The sequence below is a fragment of the Notothenia rossii genome (genome assembly GCF_949606895.1).
Source record: "Notothenia rossii genome assembly, chromosome: 10".
Classification (NCBI taxonomy): Eukaryota; Metazoa; Chordata; class Actinopteri; order Perciformes; family Nototheniidae; genus Notothenia; species Notothenia rossii.
Genome location: NC_136908.1, coordinates 13,893,490 through 13,912,187, shown reverse-complemented (window position 1 = coordinate 13,912,187; position 18,698 = coordinate 13,893,490). Strand labels below are relative to the sequence as shown.

Genomic DNA, 18,698 nt, shown 5'->3' with positions numbered 1-18,698 from the left:
TTACCTTGCCTCTGATGATAGGAGGCTGTATTTCAATAAAAAAGGCTACAGTTTTCTAATGTACTGTGCAAAGCTGCAATAACCGTATTCATTAATAGGACGTATTTAGAATGCACTCCAAAAAATGAACACATCATATTTTCTTTTATTCAGAATAGCAGACAAGCAGGCCTTAGCTAAAGTAAGAAGTCAACAAACAATTAAGATAAATATGTACATAATTCGGGGGGGGGGGGACGACGACATATTCCTGCATATATAATCAAAGTTAAGCATATTTCTTCCTTTTTTGATTGCATTTGTTTTGTTAATTGAAAGAAATGTCTGCTTTGTTTTCTGTGGGCTCTTTTCACTGCGGCCTGCCCATATGCTTCCTATTAGAGAGCCCGAAACATCCAGGCCAGGATATAGCTTGGCTTCCAATAAGTAATATTATCACTTAATGCCTTCCACATGGATTCATGTGTTTTCTCTCTCTCTCTCTCTCTCTCTCTCTCTCTCTCTCTCTCTCTCCTCCAGAATTCCACCCTAACCATCGAAGAATTTCACTCCAAGCTCCAAGAAGCCACCAACTTCCCTCTGCGGCCGTTCGTCATACCCTTTCTGAAGGTAGATACTGAAATATGCAATTACGAAAGAAGTTTGCCTGCCTGCCTCCCTGATCCACCAAATCTGGAAACCATTTAACCAGCACAGATCCAGATGTGCATACTTGTGTTCATGATATTCAGCCCTATTCTCTCCCTTATATATCTTGTTATCTGTCTCTTGTACCTATTCCCACCATCTCTCTTTCTTCCTTCTCACTGTGTCTCTAATTCTGCTCTCAAATCCCTTTTTACTTTCCGTCTCTCTATAATTAAAAGTTTCATAAATCATTTTAATACTGAGTCTGACCTTACTCTGTTAGGTTACCTCAGTTTAACCCTAAGCTATAGCAGCTTAATTCATCATCTGTGAAATATCAGAAGTTGTTTTTTGTTGTTGTTATTTTAAGAAATGTGCCCTGGAACAGAGCACAATGAGTGTGGTTCTGGCCAGAAGACGACATCCCCTTTCATGCGCGTTTCCTCAACCTCTTTCAGACTTGTTTTGTCCTTGACTTGTTTTTATCCAGCTGAGCCACGTTTTTAAAAGAGTATTCCCCCTATTTTTCAGCCATTAGCGTGGTATTTCACCGAAAAAGGAAGCAGTCTTTTAAGCTGCCATGCCTGCCCTTGCTTCAGCCCGTTTGTCAATGGTCCTCTTTTTTCAGTCAAAACAGCACAGCTCCCATCTCTTTATTCAGTCTGGTAGATAAGAATGAAGAGGGATGGTGGGTATTCTGTTTGTATCTACAGGTAAAATAGAGGCCATTTATGTGCATTTGGGCTGTTTGTGTCAGATAGGGGCACATTCTGAATGTCTGCAGGATTTGAGGAGCTAAAGCAGTCTGGAGGTGAAACTGGCGGCGGGGGCGCTATGATTTGTTTTGGTAGTCAAAGATGACAAATGGGACTGGGGCTTTATATTGAGGGATGTACTGTGCAGCAGCAGTTCAGATAGTGTTATGGGGTCTCGATGAAGCTGAGATCAATATCAGTGTGGAGCTGAGAGATGGAGAGCAGGGATCAGCATGACATATAACACGGAGCTCATTTGTTTCTATTACTGGCTCTGTTTTGTTTTCTCCATTTTCTTTTTGTTCTCCCTCAAACCTTCTTATTGTCTCTGTTTACCTCCTTCTTTGTGTCTTTTTTCCATCCCTTATCTATCCCTCCCTCCCTGCTCTATCTGTGTGTGTCTGACTGACAGGCGTGAGGTTAATGTTATTTGTAAAAACAAGACAGTCGGTTCTCCCTGAGCACAGAATCATCACACTCTGCGCTGCCTGTATACGTGTGCATGGCTGCATTTGCAGATGTGTGCATGTGTGAGCTGACATTCACAAGCCTATTATCCACTGAGGTCCTGCGTGAATGTGATATTTGGTCCCAATAGAATAGCTGTTACTGGCTGTTAAAGACACAAACAGGGTCTCCCTGTCTCCCCCCTCACATCACTCCCTTATTCTCATGTTTTCTTCATCTTTTCTGCTTTCTGCTTATTTGCTCTCCCCCCATATCTTTCTGTCTTTATCCTCCTTCTTCTCTGTTTGCTGTTCCCCATCTATCCATCCTCCAGTCCATCCTTCCCTTCTCCTCTCCTCGCCAGATGGTTAGTGTATCACTGGGATGGCTGCGGAATCAAAGATGCAACTCTTTTTTTCCCTCCGTCGCTCCTTCTCTGCCTCTCACTCTCCCCAGTCTAATTTTAGTGTCTTCCCACTGCGGAGCCTTTAATGTCAGCTAACATATGGCAGCAGCGAGCGGTTGGAGGTGTAGGGGAGTTTTTATAGGTGCGTCGAAGCACAGCTGCAACAATGCGCGTCAAGGCTCAGAGTTTTTCATTACGCTAATGTTAGACTGAGCCGACCCCTCCAACGCCCCCACCCCCCACCCAAACCCACTCAACTCCTTTCCCCTTCTCTTAATACTAAACCGCAAATTGGTTGGGACTCTTTACTGGAAGGAGGCAATCATAAACCACACAGCGCCAGTGACGTGATGTGTTGGCGGGAGGCCTACAAACACGAGACAACGGGCTTCCAGAGAAACAATGTTTCTCTGTTTTCAACTTAAAGACGAGCTTTTTTTAAATCTGTCAAGTGATTTGTTTTTCTAGTGTCATGCCGAAATGAAAGGAGTGCTGTGAGACTGAGGTGTAAAATCATTAACCAAAGAGAGAGAGACAGAGAAAGTGGTGATAGGAAATAATTGAAATAGGACAATATATATACATGCAAAAAACTAAGTCGCCCAGATTTTACTCCAACTGCAAATTACAGAGAAAAGGAAAGTTGATGAAGTGCAGCATATCCTGAACGTGGCATATTCTGAATCGTTTTTTGGCTCCGTTTGACAAAATGACAGCTCCAGTATTTTCACAATAAATCATCCTGTGCTGATTTTAGCTGTGGCTGCTGAACACTACTTGAAATGTTCCCTTTATGCAAGTGCAGATGTTGGTTACCTAACGGAAGCAAATGGCCGTACTTTGTCGTGGGAAAAATGATCCGGTCTCTTCAGCGGTCTGCATTTCTTGAATCAGTCCTTTTGTTAATGCATCCCCCATCTCTTACAATTGGGATGACCTCTAATTAATGAAAGATGAGTTCACTGGGGTCAAAGCAATCTATTTGATGCTTCTTTTCAGAGGGTAATTACGATCATAAACTATTAACGGACCATTAACTCAAGCAGGTAAAACGAAGGCCAGCGCTCTGCATTTCTTTCATAGCAGCCAATTACTGCAGAGGGATTTCATATGATTATAAAACATAAATCCCACTAAACAAATCATTTTTATGTTTTGCAAGTAGAATTTCTGTATGCAGTTGGCAAAGACATCACGGAACAGTCCATGAAACGGAGGCAAATTTGTAATTTAATGCAGGTTGGGGGCGAAGAAAGGAAAGGATAAAACAAAGCAAGAGATTATGTTATTGATGACAAAACAAAGATTTACAGACCTGAAGCGTACAGATGGCCTCTCCAAAGGCTCTTGTGATGAATGTACCTTTCCAAAATAGCCCCCACTCTTATTCTGAACCTCCCTGACGCAACACTTTCATCTTCTTGCTTCAAAACACACCCCATCAGATGTCTTTGAAGTCGACACGCACATACCTGCATGACCCTGTAACTCCTGACAAGAAAGCAGACCCCCTTGTTATGTCGAAGAGATTGAAAATAGCTACTGTTTCTCTATAATCAAAAAAACGTACATGTCTCAGAGAAACTCTGTGGGTGCTAATGCACTCGGTGTCACAGGAAGTGGTGATGGTTCAGTGGTAAAGCAAACAGGGGTCAGATGATGTGGAGAAATGGAGCTCTTGTTACCTCAAATTGGTGTTTTTGGACTGCAAAGGCTGGGGGAAAGCTTTTGGTATACAACATATTTGATGTGGTTTAAAGGCAATATGAAGTTTAGTTTCATATCAAAAAGATGCTTCAACATGGTTAAATTGATCTTGTCACATCCGTGATTTTGAACATGAATCTTGTGACATAATTAATCAACAACATATTATATTTTGTACCTGAAGACAACTTTAACAGCAGATTTCTTTTTGAGAGTTTGAGTTGATTTTGATTAACCTTGAAAAAAAAATATTATTAAAATGCATTCCTTATACTTTATTATAATGTTTCCCTTACAATAATATACATCTGTTCACTACATTAGATCGGCTCAGCTCAGAATCTGACATATTATTTTCAGTTTTTTGCGAATTAGTCAGTGACTAGGAGCAAAGGGTTTGAAGGCAAAAGACAGATTTGATTATTCTATTCTTGCTTCTCTACAGGAAATCTTTGTTTGAAAAATACTCCACAGTTGTTATTTTTCTCTCTGGTTAAACAGTGTTGTTTCCTTGTGTAGGCCAACCTGCCGCTGCTTCAGAGGGAGCTGCTGCACTGTGCCAGGCTGGCAAAGCAGAACCCCGCTCAGTACCTGGCCCAGCACGAGCAGCTGCTCCTGGACACCAGCACCACCTCCCCTGTGGACTCCTCCGAACTCCTGCTGGACGTCAACGAGAACGGCAAGAGAAGGACGCCAGACAGGTTAGAAAGTTAGAACATTATGTTGCCGGTTTGGGACTCTTTCTGTTCATACATTTACCAGTTCCAGACATTAAAGCATCTGAGGGTTTCTTTCCTTTTTTAGCTCATGCATGAATCCCTTTGAGTCTGCCTGCATAAACCCATACAACACTCCAGACACAAGCTGAGCCAATGCAAGGCAATCGTGTGATGTGTTAGTGTATGTATGGGAAGTGTCTGTCAGTGCGCCATCGGGCCTCATGACGTGCTCCGTTGGACATCTCAGCTCCAGGCTCCTGCTTTTAATGGGCCAGAACTGAGGAGAGGAGGCAATGGGAAATATAGACCCTCCCAAACACACACACATACACACACTGAGGATAAAAAAAGGAAGGGAGACAGATGTGTATTAATGAAAAGTGTGAATACGTCAATGAAAATGTATTCTGTGTAAGTTATCATGTGCTTCAATACTGGATTGGGTGTGTGCGCCTGTGTGTGTGCCTCTTCTCTACATTAGTTCCCCACCCCACCGCAGCCAAATCATTACATCCGTTTGTTGTCACGGACTTTGGTAATGACTCAATGTTCTCTGCTCTAATGGACAAGCACTGAGACGTGCCGTCCAGGAACACACATCGCTGTGAAAACCTTTAGTCCTCTTTTCAACGGTCTTCCTCGGAGCTCCAGAAACGGAAACGAGCAGAAAACCTGCCAGACCAACCGCGAGCATGTGTGCATGTTTAACACTGTGGCTCATTCCCATCCCAATAAAGTACATTACTTTTGGTGGAGCTGCAATATGACTACATTTCTTTGGAAGGGAGACTTAAAAAACTTGAATCAGCTATAGAATCGTACAAATATTCTCTGTTAATAAGCATCTTCTTAAAACAGATGTTTGCAATCATTGCTGTGTGTGCATTGTTATGAGTTTGAGCCTATGCTCCGAGCACAATATGTGCATAGTCTTTCGAAATAAATAATAATCCTCCGGGGGTCTATCTTTTTTAATACAGGCAGGGGAAAGGAAAATGTACTTTTTTTATCTGCTGAGGGACAAAAATGCCAAAAGCAATATTAATAATTCTCACCTCTCTTTTCCCCCAACAGTCGGATAGGCAGACTTTTTCTGTAATACCTGCATATTTGCAGGCCGTTTGGTGCATAAGGGAGTGAGCTGAGGGGGAAAGGTGTGCGTGTAAATGTGAAAGAGAGATATAATATATGGAGAGAGAGAAAAAAAAGGAGGCATCTGTATGCAGTGAAAAAATGTGGACTGTCTGTGAATGTGTGTGTGTGTATGATTCTCTACTCAGTGTGAAGGCATGACTATGGTTCATATGTGCACCTCTGTACAGATTGTGTGTGTGTGTGTGTGTGTGTGTGTGTGTGTGTGTGTGTGTGTGTGTGTGTGTGTGTGTGTGTGTGTGTGTGTGTGTGTGTGTGTGTGTGTGTGTGTGTGTGTGTGTGTGTGTGTGTGTGTGTGTGTGTGTGTGTGTGTGTGTGTGTGTGTGTGTGTGTGTGTGCCTAGGGAGATGGGCTGATAACACTTACAGATGAGGCTACAGCTCCAATACGGCTGGCTAAGCACCTCTGCTTTCTGCTTACCTCTGCTCTGCGCTCCTACTTATTGGAGCCCTGTGTCGGAATATTGGAATTTGAATGGGAATCCTTAATTACATACAACAATGAACCATCAATGCATTCTGATTAATACCATGGTCTGCAGGAACCAGACTAAGAATATCGCACCATATAATATGCATATGAGGGGCAAAAAAAAACCTGCATAACACCATTTTTTGAATAAAGCTGAATAAATAAAAGATGGGATTGTAAAATCACTGGTACCTGTACTGTTATGGTTGATCCAGTATAATTCAGCACATTTCCACAGCTCGAATACCATTAACAACATACACTATAACCTAGTCATTTATCTTTTTAAAGCGAAATGCTTTTCAATTTGAAATGTGTGTAGCAACAAAGGGGAGCAGAAAAAAATTAGCTTTATTTCACAAAAAATTATAAATGTACTTTTAAAATATTTTCTTCACTGTTACAAGTGAAGAAATGGGTCTCTCATCAGAAGAGGTAGTAAAACATGTTCATTCACTATTTGAGAATGTCCAATATTTATCTGCGTGCATGAGAGATCAGGGGTCCGGACAGTGGTTTTTGTTATTTAATATTAACTATTTTTATCTGTAAATAAATAAACATATTAAAATGTCACCGCATTGGCATATGCAAATTCCCATGTCTGTATCGACAGTAGGTTAAAGATGTGAGCACACATCAGTGCATTGTGTAGGTGACTGTGGGTGTGTGTGCATGATGGTACTCCGGTGCCTGTAGATATAAACATTGTTGCAGCAGGAAGGCTAGGGAGATAAGAGTGTGGTTTGGGGGGGGAGAGAAGAATGGATGGATGAGTCGAGGGAGGCAGCGAGAGACGGGCGGATGGAGGGAAAGAGCATATGGAGAGCTGTGGATGAGCATTAGGAGCCCATAAAAACAGCTCATTAAGAAGTTCAATCTGTTCATCGGAGAGAGGGATGGGGAGAAGGAGGAGAAAGACAGAGAGAAGTGTAGGATTGCAGACAGTGGGGGGAGGCTGGCAAGATTTAACTGTAAGCTGACAAAGCTGAGAACACACACACATAGACACACATGCTCACACACAAACACACCTGGCCACATTTCTCTTCAGAGGAAGGCTTACAAAATGTCACCTGATCCCTTGGCAGCTACTTTAGAGGGCATATATGTGTCTGTCATTTGTGTCAGTGCATACTTTAATGTATGTGTGTGTATAGATGAATGGACATGGTTTCCATGAAATAATTCCACAATGTTTCCTGGAAAGAAAACAGCCTTTCTGTAGATCTTTTGTCTGTTAGCTGGTCAACTCAAGCCTTTACAGCGCACAGGAGCAAACAGTAGATGTGATGATTTGTTTGAAGTCTCATTTGTGTATGTAAGAACTGTAACAACCTATTTCTGAATAAGACATATTTTTACTGAATAGGTTTGATATTAACATCACACTTATTTGTGCTTGTTTCCTCTCCTCTTTCCCCTTTTTTTTGCCATAGCTATTTCTGCTTTTTAGCCTTAATAGATCTTTAGTTGTTTGCCGAGTTTCAGGCATTTAGTCTCATTTCTATTCCTATTTTATCTTTTGTCAGTAGGTCAGAATAATACTGTATGATCCTAATGTGGATTCTTATTATTTAAAAAACTTTATTTGTAAAAGAAATTAACATGGAGGGTAATACTCAAGTTTGGTTTATCTGTCTTTCTCCACCCAGAACCAAAGAGAACGGCTTCGAGCGAGATGGCGCCCTGCACCCTGATGTTCACCCTAGCAAGAGGCCATGCACCATAAGCCCCGCCCAGCGCTTCAGCCCATCCAATGGGCTCGCCTACCAGCCCAATGGCCTGCCCCACCCCGGCCCTATCCCTCCTCAGCACTACAGGCTGGACGACATGGCCATCGCCCATCACTACCGGGACAACTACAGACACCCCGCCTCCAACCAACGGGAGATCCGGGAGAGGCCCAGGCCCATCGGTGAGGACATGGGGGAGAATGGAGGGTGCATTTAAGTGTGTGCGTGTGTGTCTTCCAAAGCTTTCACTCTATAAAACAAAGAGATACACTAAGAGGATTGTGTATATACAAAAGTAAACCGTTACAACAGTTACATCATTTTTACATCATATCTTATGCTTCTCAATTCTTTTTATACCGCTGAGATCCGTATCCATTTTTATAATACTGATAATCAGTCAGTTGGCACTTGAGTCTGGTGGATGCGTGTCGGCTTAGCAGACACACAACCGTCCTTCTGAAGTAATACACTGTTGGATATGCTGGACAGAAATACATTGAGGCACAGTGTGGTCATTTAGAGACATTGTCTGCACAGATCAAGGCTTGATGAAGCTGCAACGACGATTGGTGGCTTCATTCTAAAAATAAGAGAGTTATTAAGCATGTCTCGCCTTGTAATGGATGATTCTTCGGGACTAGAAGCTCAGTCGAGGGGGGGAGTAAAGGGGGAGGAGAAAGAAATGGATGGTCAGAGAGTTTCAACCTGTAATCAAATGATGAATGGATGAAGCGATGGAGTGATGTTACATTGATCCTCTCGGTTTATCGTTCTATCTATCTTCTCTTACAGGTATGCACACAGGGACCAGGCAGGAGGAAGTGATTGACCACAGGCTGACGGACAGAGAGTGGGCTGAGGAGTGGAAACACCTTGACCATGTAAGAAAAGTAATAACATTTTTTTATTACTATATCTTAAGTAAAAGAGATTATCTAATAATTAGAGATTATCTATTTGTTATACATCACATACTCTTTAAGTCTATGTTACACTCCTAAGAGAAATCGTGTGTTTGCTAACTGCTGTAAAGCTTTGACATCACATGCATAGACTACTAGTCAGGGTTTTATTTATGTGCAGGCTTGCATGTAAACAAACAATGTAAATATTGCTTTGTTGCTTGCTTGTTCACCTTCAGGGTTAACATGAAACACAGCCGCATGTTCATACTACTGGAAATATGAAACATCTAGTGCCACATTTGCGATGCTGTTTCACCTCACCTGTTGATATGCAGTGAAAATGGAATCACTCAATCACATAATGTATAACTAACTGAAGTGATAGTGTATGATGTCAAGTGGAGAGGTGTGTTTCAAGGGTGAGGGTGTTTCTCATCATATACAGAACTCTATAATTCATTATTATTATTATTATTATTATTATTATTATTATTATACACTATTAATAATAACATTACAGATGTTGGCTTTCATTTATAACCCTGCCTGCCACCAATATCCTTGTTTAATATGAATCAATCCTTCCATGTCTATATGTAAACTCAGCGCCTTGTCCGCTCCCTGTCACCCCAGCTGCTGAACTGCATCATGGACATGGTGGAGAAGACGAGGCGTTCGCTGACAGTTCTGCGGCGCTGCCAGGAGGCCGACCGCGAGGAGCTCAACTACTGGATCAGAAGATACAGCGACACCGAAGAGCTGAAGAAGGGCGCCGCGGGGGGGCAGTCGAGGCAGCAGAGCCCGGCAGCCCAGGAAAATGCCACACCAGGTAACAGATCACACATACTGTAGTGTGCATGTATTAAATAACAGGACAGCTTAAAGCCATGTTCCAGTAAGTTATGTCATTGTTTCCATCATTGTATGACAACATGCCCCCTTGTTTTATAGACTAACTTTCATTTTTATCATTTTATACAAATAGATCAAATATGTATTTTAAACCACATGTTTTGAGGTGAAACCTTTTTTAAATATGTAGTTTTAAACCACCATAAAGGAAGCTCTTACATGAATAACTAATGGATTTAAAAAATAATTCCATTGTTCTTAGCTGGTTTGTGTCCTATGTAAAGTGATGGTATTAATTGTATTGATTTTCTTTCAAGTTTCATATTCAGAAAGGCTACCTAATACTCAAATTGAGTTGGTAATTTGGCTCACACCACAATAGAAATATACTTTGTATAAATAAGAGTTTGCCAGTTGTCTATTTTAGGTCTTCTACTCTTAAATCCATGTTATCTAAGTTATCATGATACAGGCTGTTGAACATATAGCTGCCTACTGACAACCTGATCCACTCAACATTTTATTAGTTTATTGCATCAGTGGCAAATGAATGTTTGTTTTGTGATGTTATCTCTGATTGCCTTTGTGCTTGCTTCTTCCCAGAAATTCACAGGGAGATGGTGCACCGGCCTGTGTCTGGCTACGTTCCTGAAGAGATCTGGAAAAAAGCTGGTGAGCAGCCCTCCCATCATCACACACACACACACACACACACACACACACACACACACACACACACACGCGCGCGCGCGCGCACACACACACACACACACACACACACACACACACACACACACACACACACACACACACACACACACACACACACACACACACACACACACACACACACACACACACACACACACACACACAGACATGCACACACTTTTTCTCTTTATCTCTATGCCTTATTTAAGACATTTTGTCTTTTAGAAAATAGGCCAATCTTCTTCACCTACATGACTTAAGGCTTGGAGTGGATGAGAGGCGCTCCTTTAAACCCCACTCTCCCCTCTCATCCTGATGTAGTCTGGTGTCTGCCTCCTCTTTCCCTGGAAGGCTTCGCTTGGAGAATATGTTATATTTGATACAGTAATAAGAGTTTCACCACCACACTCAACACTTTCCAAATATGATGTCAGGTTGTAAAACGTTTTATTGCTCCAGTCAAATAAGGGACAGAAGTAGCTTTAACAGCTGGTCCAGCGGTTCCCCTGTTAACAGTACAGTAGCTAGATTTGGTATCTTCTTGCTTTTGGCAGTCCCCTCAGAGACAGACATTGCAGCTATTCTATTCAGCAATAGTGTTGTAAAATGTAGTGCCAGATAAGATCAAGTGTTGAAACTCGTTGTTGCTTTAACAGCTTTCATTAGTTGCCATTTATATTTTAAGGGTACACAAGCATCATTTTTTAAACTCATGAGCACAGCTGCAATCACCATTATGGCCAAGCTGAAAAGCTGAAAGGCTTTTCCGCTGAGGGTTTGGCGCTCATGGAATCTACTTTGTATTCCCAGTCAGTGATACAGTATATCTGCTTTTAAACCCCTTGGAGAAAGGGAAATTGTCCCCTTGCTTGACCAAGCATGATGTGTGAGATACTCAGAACAAGTAATATGCATTTAAATTGAATTGAGTATCACCATCGGGACCGTGCCTGCTCTCCAGTACTCTCCTCCTCTCTCCGGCTTTGATCGATCTTCCATCTAAGGCATTTGGTGTGTAATCACAATTCCATGCACAAGGCATATATCACACGACACTGGGGCAATTTCCATGACATCAGGCAGCACAGTAGGTTAAAGACAAAACCCCCCTGGTTGGAAAATTCAGCTCAATCATGATGGAAAGAAAATGTCTTTGTCTTTAGAAAAAGCCCACATTCTGTCAGATATTGAAAACAGATTTTATATTTGTAATACATGTGTAATGTGTACAAAGGAAATGAAAGTAAAGAGAAGCATATTTGTCAGACATAAAGCGGTATTTATCTCTTGCCTGTAGGATAAACGATGGCAGCTATTTCTCATTCTCTCCACATTCTTCTCAGTATTCCTTTTCACTTCAGTTGCATATATTCTGGCTGGGAGACTGATTTAAATGTGACCCAGGGAGGATTGCAAAATAGGATTTTTAACACAATGCAGTGCCGTGGTGAATACATCTGTTTGAAATAGGCAAAATGTTTACAGTTGGTGATAAATATTCAAGCACCTTGCGCGGTGTCCTACCGGTTTCCCACTTCCCCTCACCACATGGGCCTCTGGGATCACAATGGAAATGCATAATTTAAATATAAATTGCCTGTTTTGCATACACAATTAGTTAAGTTACAGGCTTGATGGGAGCAAACAAAAAAGCCCTCCTTTTGCTTTGACGTTCGATCGAAATTCCACCGCTTAACACCCGCACGGCAGGGTTATTACACAAAACATGTATAAAATAACACATTGCTTCATCTCAAAAGCATGTTTTCTGACTGATTACCTGGAAGTAATTTCACTTATGCTGTTGACTTGAGGTTATTTTTCAAATAAGAAGAAAAATTATCCATTTATTTTGCTCGACATTTCAATCAAATAAGGTCCTTTCTCCTGTAAACGTTGACGTCAACCCAATGCCTTAACGAAAGGTTAAAATACCTGCTATCACATATACACCACATTTTTAAATTGATGCCTAAATACATGTTGTGTATCTCAAGGCGTGCCACATGCACTTGATCTTGGAATACAAATGTTACATAATGTTTTCCCTGCCCTCCTCATCATCTCCAGATGTACAAAGCATGTATTTTCTCAGATTTCTTCCTCATGTAAAAACAAGTGAAAGCATTGGTTTTATTGTGGTTTCTGTCTTTCAGATGTGTTACAGATTTATCTCATCTGATTTTTCCACTCATCTTTGTAAAAGGCATAATCTTAGATACTACTTACAGCTAATTTACAGCTAATTCATAACAAATGTTTTATTGAACAATAGAAAATATTTAACCTTGGACAAAAGAAAAAACATGTACTGCAGTGTACTCATTGAAAATAAATTCCCAATGTCAGGATGATACAATGCAAACTACATTACAGGTGCGGGAGGCTTGACTTCCTCTGTCTCCACACTGTTTCCAGAAGAGGCCGTGAATGAGGTGAAGCGACAGGCCGTGTCAGAGCTGCAGAAAGCCGTTACGGAGGCAGAGCGCAAGGCTCACGAGATGATCAGCAGCGAGCGGGCCAAGATGGAGCGCACGGTAGCCGAGGCAAAGCGGCAGGCGGCGGAGGACGCGGTCTCCATAATCAACCAACAGGAGGACTCCAGCGAGGTTAGGAAACATCCTAAGTTATAGCCTCATTATTTCAAACAAATCATGAAAACTGTCATCGCCTCTTGTTTGGTAGTATTGGTATTTCTATGTTGTCACTCTGATATGCTTTATTTACAAGCTGTTGATGATAGGGGATCTTCTCTCATACATAAGTGTATGTTTCTTATTTATCATTGGATTAGTAAACTTTTTTGTAAGTGTCCTGCAAATCTAACTAATTTATAGTCAGCAGAGTGATCAAAGTGAAGCGAAACCGGGTTAATCAAGTATCAATTACCCTCGCTTTCCTGCTTCCTATTTCCCTCCGACCGAGTAGCTAGCATGTTTATAAAGGTGTTACCAATTCAGCCGAGAGGATACAAGAGAAGGCGCTTCCATTTTCTAATTACCATTAGAGGCCTAGACGTTTAATCAGTTAAGTGAGATGGAAATATGTCTCACATCTGCCATTAATTGCAGTAGTGATGTTTATGAGAGGGAAGCGCCCTAGAGGAAAACTTTTAGAAGCTGTTTTTATCCTTGTTCTCCTGTTTCCTGTGGCTCTGCAGCCGCCTTGACACACTCTTCCTGTGTTTTTAAAGATCTATGAGGCCCTAGATGTAATCAGAGATGGGTTTTTGATCTATCTGTGGTTTGTTTTAAGCTTAAGTGTTGTAAAAGGAGAGACCTATTCTGTTATTGTGGTGTCTGTTTTGTGTGATTAGACACATTAAATCAAACAAAAAGGACACCTTTCTCAGTTCAGCACTGTAAATATTTTTTGTTTTATTTTCCTGTTAGTTACCTTTGTCTCTCTATCCTTCCTTCAGAGCTGCTGGAACTGTGGCCGTAAAGCCAGTGAGACGTGCAGCGGCTGCAACACGGCGCGCTACTGCGGCTCCTTCTGCCAGCATAAGGACTGGGAGAAGCACCACCATGTCTGCGGTCAGACCCTCCAGGCCCAGCAGCAGCAGCAGGCCAGCCAGCAGCAGGGTGGAGTGCCGGGGTCAGAGACCCCTGCCCCCATCAGCTCCTCCGCCTGCACCCCGAGCAGTGGGACTGGGAGTCCGGCTGCAACCCCCCCTGCTGCCACGCCTCGCTCCTCCACCCCCAGCACCCCATCCTCCTCTGCCCTGGAAAGCACACCGCGCTGAGACACTCAGGCGGAGGATGGAGGCAGAGGCTAACCATCCAGCCCTCAACCCCACAAACAGCATGACTGTAACATTGCCTTGGAAAGATACTAAGCTAACTTGGCTAACAGAAAGAGATGGCAATGCTTCTGTCTATCTTGCAGCGTATGTTCATAGAAGAAGGAGGAGGAGGTCCGTAATCAGGTCATATTGACTTGATTCTAAAGAAACACAAAGATATTCTTTGTTTTGAATGAATGAATTTAAATATTGACATCCTTTTATCGTTACACTTGCTATTCTTGTTGTCCGTTTGTTGTTGTGCCTGTTGTTGTTAATGTTGTTGTCATTGTAGCTTATCTTATTTTTTCTTGTAAATATTAAGAGACTGAGCAGAGATAGCCGTGAACTTGAGAGAAGTATACCTGACCTCCCCTTTTTTATGTTTTCATTTTTCCTCCTTGAATTATTTCCTCCCTGTTCCTGTGAAATGATAATACTCAACCTCATTTTACTAAGCAGAATACCAAGAGAACAAAACTAGCTAGCAGAATGAGTCATCAATTTTCTTTGTAAAGAAACATATCAGATTTAAATACCCTGAAAGACAACCCATGGATGGATGGATAAACAAGTTAGCTGCTTGGAGAGAGGAGAGGGGTGGACTGGATCTCTTGCCCACAGACAGCCATGAAATGGGCATATGTGCAGCAGATTGCAAGCAGAGCCAGCTGTTCAACCAATGCTATTTCCCTCTCACTTGTAATAATATCCAGGTCAGTGGGCTAGGAAATACAAATCTGTCTCCCTTAAGGATGTTAAAGGAAGAATTATTGGACAAGATACAAAACTTTGCCCACTGCACATGTGGAGGATGTACTGACTACAATGTGCACGTGCATGCTTGGTGGGTCACAGAAGCTCTCGAACAGGAAGTGAAGTTAGTGCTGGAAACCTACAACATGGAGGACCCGGTAGGAAGCTCATTCTGCGCCCCAGACACCCCCTCTTGTCTCAACTCGGAAAAACATTTTCATCTTTCTTCATGTTCCTTTTCTTTTTCTGTGGATGTCATGGTGTTTAAGACTTCTGTCCTGTGGTGTCACCAATGGTTATTTATTGTATATGTGTTGGACAATTGTGACGATGCATAGTACTTCAACCAGTCACAACTCTAAGTCCCTCATAACTCACTCTCTCTCTAGCAAAAAGAGATAAAAAAATAACAAGTGTTACCTTTATTTCCAAGCTGCTTTTCTATTCTGTGTGTAAGTGGTAGATCCCTCGTAGTTCTCTAAGTTTTACTTCCCTTTGTCCTCAAGAAAAGACACAAGCTATATCTCAGAGCTGCTACTCGAGTCCGACCCAGATCTTTTCTGAGAACTAGCATGTTGCGCGGAATGCTAACCTAAATGTTTTGTACAAGGGACATACATAAATGTATTTGCACTGTCACAGAGGTTATTTCGGCATGCTTTTTTTCAGCATACTTGTGTTGTCGGTATAGAGCCATAACTCATCAACCATTTTTTTATGTAGTGATAGCATTATTTTCACATTTTTTGGGATTGTTGGAGTCGGAAATATTTAAAATCACCCAACTCATTGTTTTTTCTTATCAACATGATAACAAAAGCGGCCATAACATAACGTTTTTTCTTTTAATAGTTACAGACAGTGCATGCACATTACTGAACGTTTGTTAAATACTTGTTATTTTTTTGAAAAACTGAAAAACCAACCAAAAAAAGTACAAAAAAATACAAAAAAATATTCTAACAAACTAACTTTCCAAATGCAGAAGTGTAGACTCCAACAGCTTTAACACTGCAAAGCACCAGGTAACACACAGTATTAACACAAGAGATAAACAAAACAAAAACAGCCAAAGACTGACACCAAGGACCAAAATCCTGAGTTAAAACGATTTTCAAAAGAGGTTTGTTCACACATATATTTGGTTATTTATTTCTGCAGGTTTTGTTCACACATTCGAAAACCACAACAGTGACGTAAAATGTATTTATTTTTAATACTTTCTGAAAACCAATGGCACTAATCTTACTATGTGAAATGAGAAGGTGGGATTAAACATAATGAACTTTTTCAGCAGTGTTACAGTTTAACCGGAGCAATAATGAACACTGATGACTCCTGTGCCAATTTTTGGGGAAATAAACATTTTAGATATTTTTTAAACTTGTTTATACATGTTCTCATTACACAAAGGTCAGACGAAGTGCCCACTTCAGCTTTAAGCAGATTATTTCTATTTCGGAAGTAGGTGAGCATACAGGGCTTTCACAACAATGCCATTTGCAGTTCTTTTCTATTTATTTATATCAAAGTACATCATTTTTTTGCTGTTATGATAGATAATAAGTCACAGCTTTGTTGTAAACCTTCAATGTAAATCAAACAAACCTCTCATTCGCAGTAATAGAGCACTTATCCCGACGCACACAAAGGCTCTTCACCCCAAACACCTTGGTGCTACACAGAAGCGCGTTACAAATTCTGACCTCAAGGAACAAGTGGAGGCCCACAAAGGTTCAGGGCTGTTTGCTCCCTCTGTACTTCCTCATCTCTCCCTTCTTGTCTAAATAAAGTACACACCTGCATTCTCGACTCTAAAGGGTTAAACAATCCAAAAAGGTGTCTGACACCCTACTAGCAACTCCTCAGAAGCTGTGAAAAGACAGCAAAGCTGTTTTAACACTAGTGTATTTGAAAGTATAGAACAAGTAATGTGTGTATTCATCAATATCAGGGCAAAACCTGGATAAAAAAAAGAAATGAAGACAAACATTATCGTTCAATTGTTCTTTGAGAAGCTCTATTTTTTTCTTTCTTCCCTCCTCTATGTGTGTTTTGCTACAAATTCCTCGGTGGCAAACAAGTCTCACTCTACCTCTTACAGCACGATAAGAGCATCAGTCGCGGCGCTGATACTGGTCTAGTCTAAACCAAATGGGCACAAGAGAACAGGAAAATAAAAAACCCAAAGTCGAAGCTCATACAGCTGCAAAACCATATCACTACTTGGTAACAATGCAGACCTCATAAATAAATGAAACATAAATGAATAGAAATGAGAAAAAAAAACCTGAAAACACTTTTGTTATGTTCCTTTATGCCTGTGGCGTTTTTAGAGTACATCAAGAGTTTGAATTGTTTGAACAGATTTTAAAAAATGTGCTACTTTTAAATAAAAGTGTTGTTGATTCCTATTTCGATGATACTGTACAAGCTAGGGTGACAGACAAGAAATGTTTCTCTCTTGCTCTTTTATCTCTCCTGTTTCCCCTCCACTTTTTTCTCCTTTTCTCTTCTCTGTTGTGAAGACAAGCTAAAGCACTTGTCAACTTGTCAGCGAGAGTCAATTCAAAAGAGGGGGTATTCAAAAGGCAAAACCTTGTAAAAAAAAAAGTCAAAAAAGGAACATCATGGCTACAGTTTAGGCATGCCTGTTTTTCACAATAGGGGGACATATTATTTAAATGTCCTACTTATCAAGAAACTTTGGGGAAATGTATGGGGCCAACAGTGAAAAGTGAAGGCCGTAGCATTAAACTTTTGGGAGTGAGTTGAACTTCCGGGGTGGGAGGGTTTGTTTTTTGGGCTCTCTTGAGAAAAATATTGTGAAAAAAAAGAGCTCAAATGATTTGAAGTTGTTGTGCAATACTTAATTGAGACATGAAAACCACAGGTTAGTGGTAGGCTGACCCTGGGCGGTCTCTTCATCGCCTAGAGTCAGTGTCCTAGAGAGCTTTCCAGTCTACTATGTCAGAACTGTGGTTTCTTGTTGATTTATTTTCTTTTTGTTTCTTTTTTTATTTCTTTTTTGGGCTGTAAACTATGGTCTGTCAGTCTGTGAAACTTTGCAGTATAATTCTGGTATTGTTGTTCTCTTAACGGTGTAATAAATATGTTAATACCTGCCTTGGTGACTGAGACTTGTATTTTGTTCTTGACAGCAGGAGTCTGAAAGATTAGCAACAAAATTCAGATAAACACAGCATGACCCAAATGAATGGGAAGCTCCACTGATTTTGCAGTTCCTTTAACATGTCACAAGTTGCATTGTAAGAAATAGTGATTGAATAATGAATGCCTCTCTATTCACCCCTCAATTTCCAACCATGTCAGGCCTTAAGGTCACCAAAAGAAACGCAAGGCGCTCTCTAGAGTTTGGTTTGTCCCCCGGACTACGGTCGGCGGATTTTGTTTTCATTCGCCACGATGCCCACTGCGGCCCCCTGCGCCCCCTTACGACGGCCCGTTCAAGGTTATACGTCACGGGGACAAGAGCCTGGTGGTGGACGTTGGTAGCAGGCCTGAGACTGTGTCCGTCGACAGGATTAATCCTGCTCATGTGGACGTTTCCTGGCCGTTGGAGTTGGCTCTGCCCCCACGTCAGGCCATCCTCCAATGCCCCGCCCCCCACCCCCTGTAGGGAGGCCCTCACCCTCGTTGGCGCCCC

General features: G+C 41.5%; 1 protein-coding gene across 9 annotated transcripts in view; it reads left to right on the top strand.

Annotated features, from left to right (window-relative positions):
- Positions 1 to 18,157, top strand: part of runx1t1 (RUNX1 partner transcriptional co-repressor 1) — a 104,991-nt gene extending 86,834 nt beyond the window's left edge. For 2 of the 9 annotated variants that reach the window (XM_079654890.1, XM_079654893.1), the window contains exons 4-11: positions 520 to 609; positions 4,462 to 4,643; positions 7,940 to 8,202; positions 8,816 to 8,904; positions 9,562 to 9,757; positions 10,384 to 10,452; positions 12,910 to 13,100; positions 13,913 to 18,157. In XM_079654890.1, the coding sequence (XP_079511016.1) occupies positions 520 to 609; positions 4,462 to 4,643; positions 7,940 to 8,202; positions 8,816 to 8,904; positions 9,562 to 9,757; positions 10,384 to 10,452; positions 12,910 to 13,100; positions 13,913 to 14,236 (1,404 nt within the window). In that variant the 3' untranslated portion in view covers positions 14,237 to 18,157. Of the gene's footprint in view, positions 1 to 519; positions 610 to 4,461; positions 4,644 to 7,939; positions 8,203 to 8,815; positions 8,914 to 9,534; positions 9,758 to 10,383; positions 10,453 to 12,867; positions 13,101 to 13,912 lie in introns of all 9 variants that reach the window. The other 7 variants (XM_079654888.1, XM_079654892.1, XM_079654885.1 and 4 more) reach the window with 4 other exon arrangements.
- The last annotated feature ends 541 nt before the right edge of the window (positions 18,158 to 18,698 follow it).